General features: G+C 42.6%; 1 protein-coding gene across 1 annotated transcript; it reads left to right on the top strand.

The window, feature by feature from the left end:
* Positions 1–7784: 7784 nt before the first annotated feature.
* On the top strand, positions 7785–9732 carry LOC123169674 (protein RGF1 INDUCIBLE TRANSCRIPTION FACTOR 1). The gene is made up of 3 exons (XM_044587553.1): positions 7785–8407; positions 8550–8786; positions 8949–9732. The coding sequence occupies exons 1-3, from the start codon at positions 8177–8179 to the stop codon at positions 9123–9125; spliced, it is 645 nt and encodes a 214-aa protein (XP_044443488.1). The 5' UTR covers positions 7785–8176; the 3' UTR covers positions 9126–9732.
* The last annotated feature ends 1484 nt before the right edge of the window (positions 9733–11216 follow it).

Raw genomic sequence — 11216 nt, 5'->3', positions numbered from 1 at the left:
TCCTGGGTGTTCTGGTCCATCAAAAATCTCCGAAAAGATTCGCGGTGTTTGGACTCCGTTTGATATTGATTTCCTGCAATGTAAAAAACAAGCAAAAACAACAACTGGCACTGGGCACTGGGTCAATAGGTTAGTCCCAAAAATGATATAAAGTTGCTATAAAATGATTGTAAAACATCCAAGAATGATAATATAATGGCATGAATACTTCATAAATTATAGATACGTTGGAGACGTATCAGAGATTTACAAACATAGAATTGGCCAATGATGCAATTCATGAAAGAATTAATAAGGGAAGAGAAGATTCACATGCAAATACACTATCTTGGAAATCCTTTGTGATTGTGAGCCCCCATCAAAATATTATATGCCAAAATTGTTGACGTTGGACAAGGAAGACAACGCAATTATTTATGTTTGTTCATATTCACATAGAAGTTATATTACCATAGATCCTTTAACATGTGGTGCTTGCCCCTATCCTTGCTAGCCAAAAATTCCGCACTAAGTAGAGATACTACTTGTGCATCCGAAAACCCTTAAACCCAAATCTTGTATTGAGAGTCCACCATACCTACCTATGGATTGAGTAAGATCCTTCAAGTAAGTTGTCATCGGTGCAATAAGGCAATAAAAATTGCTTCTAAATGTGTTAGATCATTTAGTGTAAGAGAAAATTGAGCGTTGTACGAACTTGTGATGGCAAAGAATAAAAGCGACAAACTGCATAATAAAGGTTGCTATCATAAGGGGCAATATAACGTGACGTTCTTTTTACACTAAGAGATTGAGCATACAAACAAAAAGCGCATGTCAACCTCTGCTTCCCTCTGCGAAGGGCCTATCTTTTACTTTTATGTATTTACTTTTATGCAAGAGTCAAAGTTTTTCTCTCTATTCCTTTTTATTTTCTCTTTTGGCAAGGATCATGTGGTGAGGAAAAATCTAGGCACATATACCCAGTTGGATATGGGTGGCATGAGTTATTATTGTTGACATCACCCTTGAGGTGAATACGTTGGGAGGCGAAACTATAACCCCTATCTTTCTATGTGTCCGGTTGAAACGTGTTGCTCGTGTGTATGCGGTGAGTGTTAGCACTCATAGAAGACAATATGATGGTTGTGGACTTGCCTAAAGGCTTCGATACGTGACCCTTCCTGAAAAGATGATGAATTGTAGTTGCAAAGTTGACTGAGAACATAGTTTGTTGGTTTTCAATAGAGTTTATGCTTTATACTTCGATGTTGTGCTGAATTGTTACTTATTCATGAGAAGTCTATGATAAAAGCTCTATGATAAAAATTTTATGATAAAGTTTGTTGCTATTATAATAATATACATGATGCATCTATGTCCGTATTTTGTTTTTATCAACACCTCACTCTCTAAGCATGTGGACATGTTTTTCGATTTCGGTTTTCGCTTGAGGACAAGCGAGGTCTAAGCTTGGGGAGTTGATACTTCCATTTTGCATCATGTCTTCCTAGTGTTATTTATATTGTTTTTATGTATAATAATGCCTTTTGGAGTAATTCTAATGCCTTTTCTCTCATAATATGCAAGGTTCACACAAAGAGGGAGAATACCGGCAACTGGAATTCTGGATCTGAAAAAGCTACGTCAGGCTACCTATTCTGCACAACTCCAAATGAGTTGAAACTTTACGGAGATTTTTTATGGAATATAGAAGAAATATTGGAGCCAATAAGTACCACAGGGGGTCCACCAGGTGGGCACAACCCACCTGGGCGCGCTAGGGAGCCCAGGCGCGCCCTGGTGGGTTGTGCCCTCCTCGGCCCACCTCCGGTGCCCCTCTTCTGGTATATAAGTCATTTTGACCTAGAAAAAAAGTTAAGGAGAGGACTTTCGGGACGAAGCGCCGCCGTCTCGAGGCGGAACTTGGGCAGGAGCAATTTTGCCCTCCGGCGGAGCGATTCTGCCAGGGGAACTTCCCTCCCAGAGGGGGAAATCATCGTCATCATCATCACCAACAACTCTCCCATCTTGGGGAGGGAATTCTCCATCAACATCTTCAACAGCACAATCTCCTCTCAAACCCTAGTTCATCTCTTGTGTCCAATCTTTGTACCAGAACTATATATTGGTACTTGTGGGTGACTAGCAGTGTTGATTACATCTTGTAGTTGATTACTATATGGTTTATTTTGTGGAAGATTATATGTGTAGATCCATTATGCTGTTTAATACCCCTCTGATCTTGAGCATGATTATCATTTGTGAGTAGTTACTTTTGTTCTTGAGGTCACGAGAGAAATCTTGCTGCAAGTAATCATGTGAACTTGACATGTGTTCGATATTTTGATGGTATGTATGTTGTGATTCCCTTAGTGGTGTCATGTGAACGTCGAATACATGACACTTCACCATATTTGGGCCTAAGGGCACGTTCACATGACACCACTAAGGGAATCACAACATACATACCATCAAAATATCGAACACATAGCAAGTTCACATGATTACTTGCAACAAGATTTCTCCTGTGACCTCAAGAACGAAAGTAACTACTCACAAATGATAATCATGCTCAAGATTAGAGGAGTATTAAATAGCATAATGGATCTACACATATAATCTTCTACCAAATAAACCATATAGTAATCAACTACAAGATGTAATCAACACTACTAGTCACCCACAAGCACCAATCTAAGGTTTTGGTGCAAAGATTGAACACAAGAGATGAACTAGGGTTTGAGAAGAGACGGTGTTGTTGAAGATGTTGATGGAGATTGCCCTCCCCAAGATGGGAGAGTTGTTGGTGATTATGATGACGATGATTTCCCCCTCCGGGAGGGAAGTTCCCCAGACGGAATCGCTCCACCGGAGGGCAAAAGTGCTCCTGCCCAAGTTCCGCCTTGAGACGGTGGCGCTTCGTCCCGAAAGTCCTCCCCTTATTTTTTTCTAGGTCAAAATGACTTATATACCAGAAGAGGGGCACCGGAGGTGGGCCGAGGAGGGAACAACCCACCAGGGTGCGCCTGGTGGTTATTTGCTCCAATATTCCTCATGTATTCCAAAATAATTCTCCGTAAATTTTCAGCTCGTTTGGAGATGTGCAGAATAGGTAACTCTAACGTAGCTTTTCCAGGTCTGCAATTCCAGCTGCGAGTATTCTCCCTCCTTGCATATTATGAGAGAAAAGGCATTAGAATTACTCCAAAAAGCATTATTATGCAATAAAACATAGTAAATAATAGTAGGTAAAGAGGATGCAAAATGGACGTATCATGGAACTAACCCGGACTGTCACTGTTTTCAGCAGAACTACCGTGATGTTATTTGTGTGCAAAAATAAAAGTTCTCCAAATGCAGCGAAACTTTTTGACGATTTTCTGAACAAAAGAGGCACTAGAAGCTTCGTGGGAGGACCAGAAGGTGAAGGAGGTGGCCACTACCCACCAGGGAATGCCAGGGGCCTAGAGCGCGCCCTGGTGCCTAGTGGGCACCTTGTGGCCCATCTTAGCATGAGTCCGACGCCAAAAAATCCTATAAATACAGAGACCCCCAGAAATAACCCTAGATGAGAATTTCTGCCTCCGCAACCCTCTTATCCATGAAAACTCAATCAGGACCCTGTTCCGGTACCCTGCCGGAGGGGGAAATCATCACCGGAGTCCACCTTCATCATCCTGGTAGCCACCATGATGAGGGAGTAGTCCACCCTCGGGGCTGAGGGTGTGTACCAGTAGTTATGTGTTTGATCTCTCTCTCTCTCTCTCTCTCTTGTTCTTGATTTGGCACGGTCTTGATGTACCGCAAGCTTTGTTAATATAATTGGATCATACGGTGTTTCTCCCTCTCTATCTTGTTGTGAGGAATTGAGTTTTTACCTTTGAGGTTTCACTATTATCGGATTGAATACTTTTATGGATTTGGGAACACTTGATGTATGTCTTGCATATGAATACCCATGGTGACAATGGGGTATTATATTAATTCATTTGATGTATGTTTTGGAACTCAACTCGCGGACTCCGGAGGTGACATTGGGGTAATCTATGCATAGGGGTTGATGCACGTTTTCATCCTACTTTCTCCAGTAGAAATCTGGGGGCATTCTTTGAAGTTCTTTGTGTTGGATTGAATATTATGAATCTGAAGTTGTTTGATGCATATCGTATAATCAACTCATGGATACTTGTGGTGACATTGGAGTATCTAGGTGACATTAGAGTTGGTTGATGTGTATCATATTGTGTTATTTTCGTACGAACTCTTGGGCTATTTGTGACACTTATAGGAATAGCTCGATAGATCAATCGGAAAGGGTAATTTTGAGGTGGTTTTGTACCCTACAAACAATTTCGTCTTATGTTCTTCGCTAGATAAGAACTTTGGAGTGATTCTTTGTCACACGTTGAGGGATTGTTATATGATTCAATTATGTTAGCATTGTTGAGAGATTGCACTAGTGAAAGTATGAACCCTAGGCCTTGTTTTCAAGCATTGCAATACCGTTTCTGCTCCGTTTTATCACTTGCTACCTTGCTGTTTTTATATTTCAGATTACAAAAACCTATATCTACTATCCATACTACACTTGTATCACCATCTCTTCGCCAAACTAGTGCACCTATATAATTTGCCATTGTATTGGGTGTGTTGGGGACACAAGAGATTTCTTGTATTTGATTGCAGGGTTGTTTGAGAGAGACCATCTTCATCCTACGCCTCCCATGGATTGATAAACCTTAGGTCATCCACTTGAGGGAAAATTGCTACTATCCTACAAAACTCTACGCTTGGAGGCCCAACACGAGTCTACAAGAATAAAGTTGCATAGTAGACATCAGTTTACCGCGTCACTAGTGATAAGATTCATGATCATTATCTTGGTCCCTCCATACAGAATGAGTTAATCAATTTTCTCGCTGCTGCAATCAAGTCAAAAATCATTGAGAAGGTAAAAGAAGCAAAGTACTACTCAGTTATACTTGACTGTACTCCTTACGCAAGCCACCAAGAACAAATGTCTTTGATAATTAGGTATGTTGATGCATCTTCAGATTCTTTTTGCATTGTAGAATCCTTCTTAGGTTTTTTGGACATGAATGATACCACCGGGCTAGGATTGTTTGATGTTCTACAGAAGGAATTTATGAGTCTTGACCTTGATGTGGACAATGTGAGAGGTCAGGTATATGATAATAGGTCGAATATGAAAGGAAAAAAAATAAAGGAGTACAAAAAAAAGTATTGGAAATAAACCGAAGAGATTTTTATTCAGCTTGTGGTTGCCATAGTATGAATTTGGCACTATGTGATATGGCAAAGTCTTGTCGTAAAGCAAAAGAATTTTTTGGAGTTATCCAGCGTATCTATACAATATTTTCTAATTCTACTAAGCGATGGCAAATTCTCAAAGATAACATAACAGGATTGACTCTCAAGTCATTATCATCTACTTGTTGGGAGAGTTGTGTTGATAGCGTTCAGGCTATAAGGTTTCAGCTACCAGAAATAAGGGATGCCTTACTGCAAGTGGCTGAAAGTGATAAAGATTCTTCGACACAAAGTGAAGCTCAATCATTGACGGAGAATGAACTTGGTGGCTTTGATTTTTTATTATCAATCATCATCTGGTATGAAATATTATCCGATGTTAATTTAATTAGCAAAGAGTTTCAACCAAAGGATATGCTTATTGATATTGCAATTGAATATGTAAAAGGCTTGCTTTCCTTTTTCAATAAGTATAGAGAAACTGGCTTTCCAAAAGCATTGGAAGTTGCGAAAAAGATTGCATTGGAGATGGATATTCTTCCGGAGTTCCGCACCAAGCGTAAAATCAAAAGGAAAAAAGCAATTTGATGAGTGTGAAGATGATGCATCTATTGATTCACAATCTGCAGAGGAGTCATTTAGGGTCAATTATTTTATACGTGTTGTTGACTCAAGCCATAACTTCACTTACCATTAGATCTGAACAATATGAGGGGTATGAAAAGATATCTGGTTTCTTGTTTACTTCAGATAGGCTGCGATCACTAGATGACAAGAGTTTGATGGCTGCTTGTGTTAATCTTGAAGACGCAGTTAAGAGTGGAGAACATACAGATATTGATGGACTTGAATTGCATTGCGAGCTAATTTTCATCCATGATTTACTTAATAAATCAATGGGTCCTCTTGACATTCTGAATTATTTGAAGAAGCGCCCCATAATCTATCCTAATGTTGTTATTGCATACAAAATTTTGTTGACCATTCCTGTGATGGTTGCATCTGCTGAAAGGAGTTTTTCTAAACTCAAGTTCTTAAAGTTATACTTGCGGCTACTATGACACAAGAGAGACTTAATGGATTGGCGACAATAGCACTTGAAAATGATGTCTTGGAGAAGATAAAGTACAAAGATATGATTGAAGATTTTATTTCAAGAAGTACTAGACGGATGCTCCTTTTTGGTAGAACATGAGGTTAGTTTATTGCTTTGCTATCCCTTTACCTTTTGAGCTTTAGTATTTGATCATGCCTAAATAAGGTACAAATAAACAGATTTGAAAATATATAATAAAGTGAGAGTATGCTTTACGAATATTAGTTCTTTTGTTATGTGAATTGTTTGAAATTTCGGGCCACATTTTGTTTTTTCGCCGAGTGCCTCGAATTTCTGGAGACGGCCCGAGTATACTAGACTGTCGCATGCTAGTAATAGTTTTAATCCTGATTAATATTCTGAAATTAATCGCGTAATTGCCTAATTCTTCAGCAGAATTTGCCCAGCCCGATTATGGATGCTGTTAATTATAAAGAAAAAAGATGTGGTGATGGGTCAGCTTCACTTTGTATTTAGCAGTCGGGCGGCCGGTGTCACGTATTGATGTGGTCCTTATTGTGTTGTATTGAGCCGTGCACATATAAATAGAGATACAGTCAGCATGCATGAGTGGAATTCATTATGACGATCGATGCAGTATCAACAGGTAGCTAGTAGTGGCCGGCGTTAATTCAATTGGTCCAAAAACGATCCTCATATCTTAGGGTGATTCATGATCACGATTACTACACTATATTTTTATACACACCTCCTAAAATAACCTTTGTGATTAAACATCCTGAATCAAAGTGCACACTAATTAACCCTGAAGGAAGAAAGGGGATTTTTTTCTTCTTCCCGAAAAGGAGGTTGAAACCCGCTGCCTCTGCATTAGTGGATGCACAGAGTGAAAAAGAGAAGAAAATCAAGGAAAGAAAATGGTTATTAGAGCATGCAAGTTGTTGAAGAGACAGCTAGTCCGAAAGGAAGGCAGGCATGAATGGACAAACGGAGCAAGCTGGTTCTGCTTGCTTGGAAGCATCGGCTTCCGTCAAGGATGAGCAACGTAGCATGTGGAATGTGATTACTGGAAAGGAAGAAACCCGACAAATCCTCCTGAAAGATAGCCACTCGTTCCGTTTCCTTTTAACCCGATGACTGTATGTATCTTGGCTTTTGCTTAGCTGAATGAAGGAATGACTGGAACCGCTAGCTCGCTTTACGGCAACCTCAAAGCAACTTTGTATGCCTGGGCCTGGGCCTGCCCAGCAGCGAAGCGGTCCATGCCAACAACAACACCAACTGCATCTTCTGTCAGATTGTCACTCGAAACCTCTCTCTGTGTGTGTGTGTGTGTAACATACTATTAGAAGGAGGAGAAGATGCATAGCATAGGGATCGGTGTCCAATCATGATCACACGGCCCTCCCTCGACCATGACCTGCCGCTGCTACAAGGAAGGATGGGAAGAAGAATCCACATCGGTGAGTGTGATATTCGTGGAAATTTCTGCTTTTCTCTTTCTGACGGACCTCAGCTTCACCTCCTCACCGACATTGCATATATAGATAGCACCACTACTTCTACAGTGCTGGTGGTACTAGTACTACTAGTGCTGGGAGGGGAGAGGGAGCAATCAAGCAGTCGCGCCGCACGTGACCATCCATCCCTCCAAGAAAGAGAGAGAAACAGAGAGCGAGCGAGCGAGCGGAGAAGGCAACGCACGCCAATTAACACGCCGCCCGGCCCAAGGAAACGAACAAGGAGCGAAGCCACCAAACCAAACACCAAACGCTACTCCTGCTTCTCCCTCTTCTCCCCCTGTTAGTTAGCGCAGCGGCATTGCCCGGCGGCGGGTCGCTCTTGGTCGTGGTCGTGGGCGTGGGCATGATGATGCGGCGGGTGGCGCCGCCCGCGTCGGAGGACGACAGCTCGGGGTCCGGCGTGCCCGGCTGGCTGGAGGCGCTCCTGGGAACCCGTTTCTTCCTGGCCTGCGCGGCGCACCCGGGCTCCCCGCGCAACGAGTGCAACATGTTCTGCATCGACTGCCGCGCCACGCCCGCCGCATTCTGCTACTACTGCCGCTCCCACCGCCACACGTCGCACCGGGTCATCCAGGTGCCAATGCCACTCCTTCTCTTCTCTTCTCTTCTCTTCTCTTCTCTTGTTGATTGATTGGGAAAAGAAAAAAGGTTGCGTTTTGAATGATCCCTCCTCTCCTCTCCTCTGTTTCTTGGCCGGCATTGGGCTCGGAAAGCAGATACGGCGGTCGTCCTACCACGACGTGGTGCGCGTCACGGAGGTGGAGGACGTCCTCGACATCGCCGGCGTCCAGACCTACGTCATCAACAGCGCCAGGGTCCTCTTCCTCAACGAGCGGCCCCAGCCGCGCGGCGCCGGCGCCGCCGCGGGGAAGGCCGCCGCGTCTCCCTACAACTGCGAGATCTGCGGCCGCGCGCTGCTCGACCCCTTCCGCTTCTGTTCCCTCGGATGCAAGGTACACCTACCCTTCTTTTCTGCTCTGCCCGCTCAAGATAAATTGCATGATTTCCCTTCTTTCAATCATTCTTTTCTTTTCGGCACAATGCCAATGCCGTTCGTCCGATTGGTTCGTTCACGTTTAATCCGTTTCTCCTCCGTGACACGCTCACGCATGCAGTTGGTGGACACCAAGACGCATGGGCACGGGCACGGGCACGGGGCGACCGTCGTCGGCAATGTCGACGGCGGCGGCGGCAGCGGCAGCGAGGCCGAGGCCGGCGGCAGCAAGAACGGCGCGCGGCCCCAGGGTCGGCGGCGGAAGGGGACACCCCACCGGGCGCCGTTCGGTTCGTGACCAATGCCGCCCATCCAATCCATCCATGATCAAAAGGTGAAACGGCAGTGCCAGGAAAGATGCCATGGGAAGGAAGAGCACGCAAAAAGGAAGAACTCCTACTCCTCACATATCAAGAAAGGAAAGACGAAGAAAAAAAAGAAATGAGAAAAGATAGCACCGCCCAACAAGAAAGAGAAGCCAACCACCATGGAATGGAATGGAAGGAGTAAGCGACATGTACATCTCAACCTCTCCCCCTCATCTCTCTCTCTCTCTCTCTCCTCCCATCTCACCATACCAATAGGCCATACCAGCATTTGGTAGGTACATGACTCTAGCAGCTAGTCCTAGAAGCATTTTTCTGATGGATTTTTTTTACAAAAAATACCGCTTAATTAACAGTAATCTCTACATCGATCGGTCGATTGCGAAATTCGCATAGTACATTGCTCATTGTTCCCACATTAGCACCCTCTTTTCCGTTGTGAGACAAGATCGACATTGTTAATTGATTATTTAGCACATTTGTACTCACTCCTCCGTGTGGGAGAGAAGAATCTACATATACTACATACATTGCAGGCCTAGGAGGAATGAAAGAAAGGAAGATGATTGTCTTTATGCTTGTCTCTTGATTTGACCTAGCCAATGCAACATTGCTGCTGCTTCATTTCATCATATATTATATATTTATATGTTTGTTATATGCGGTCCGATGCTGTTGTTGCTGGCCTGCCCTTTTGTGTATAATACGCTGGCTGGCTAGCTCATCTTGGAGCGAATATAATGTGCTTTCTTGGATGACATTGTTGTTGGGACATCCAGCTCTGCATTGTGCTAGCTACCCTACACTTGTTCCTTCCTCCTCAATTCTCTTATGTCATCAAGCTGGTTAATCAGCCCGGATTCTATTACTATATGCTATGCTAATTAAGCCCATATATTACATCTCATTAAGCACACGACAACATTTAGTTACCAATAAGTGTCAAATTTCTGTGTTTTTTATTTTGTTGTTGTGGATGATGTTGATGTGAATTAGTAGCAGGCAGATAGAGCGAATAATGATCGAGTAGGCCCAAAGGCCGAACCCACCACATGGGGACATGGACGACTTGCATGGGTTGGGTTGGGTCCATTTTGATTCTTGTTTTTTTTAATTAGGTCACTGTCTAGCAAAAAAAAGACTTTACTTAATTCCCCTGAAAAAAAACCTTACTCCCCTTAATAACTTGGTGATTGCTTTCGTGTGCTAATTAATCTAGGTGGATCATGATTGGTGCCGTGTGTTGTCACTCTCTTTCTTGTGTTGGAATGACTTGGAAATACTCCACTACACTTTTGTCATTTCTTAGTTGCTAACTACTGGTAGTTCGGTTTGGTCCCAAGCTAGACAATAATAGTAGTAGTGATGAATTGGTGATGATGACTATGCATGATCATCCCCACTTGAACTGCCGTGCACATTATGGCAGGTAGGTATGCATGCTTTGCATACTCTCAGTTTGAAAGTTTTTGTAGGGGTAGTTTGAAAGTTTGTGTATCTCCTCTTAGGCCGGTGGGCCAGCTAAAACTGGCTCCTGGGCTCGTCACAGGCTATTTATAGATGTGTCGGCGCATGTCACTCCATTCATTCTGGGCTGAGCTTGTACTGAGACCTCCTATTCCGCGCACCGGCCAGTTGCGCACCCTCAGCACCACCAGTGGGCGCCCCTAGAAAAAAAAGCACCAGTGGGCCGGCACCATCTATCATTGCGTTTGTTTGTTTTTTAAATTGAATACTCTGATAAAAGCGGTTTAAAAATAGAAAGTCATATGTTGACGAAACTTTTATTTGGAAATTTCAGAAAGTTGTTTACTGATATTGACAACACTTTCTTTTTTGAAAATTTAATGAATTAGTTGGAAACTTTGATGCTAATTTATGAAATATTTATGTGGATTTTAGAAATGTTCACAAAATTTTATAAGTATTCGTCTAAAATAGAAATAATATAAAAATGCATGAAAATTAAAGTTGATGAAACATAAAAGGGAAAATAGAAAACAAAGACAAGGAAAACCACACAAACAAAACCACAAAAAAATGGAAAGAAATAAAAAAATAAA

This window comes from Triticum aestivum, chromosome 7D, assembly GCF_018294505.1.
Source record: "Triticum aestivum cultivar Chinese Spring chromosome 7D, IWGSC CS RefSeq v2.1, whole genome shotgun sequence".
Lineage (NCBI taxonomy): Eukaryota > Viridiplantae > Streptophyta > Magnoliopsida > Poales > Poaceae > Triticum > Triticum aestivum.
This window is presented reverse-complemented; position numbering and strand designations above follow the sequence as displayed.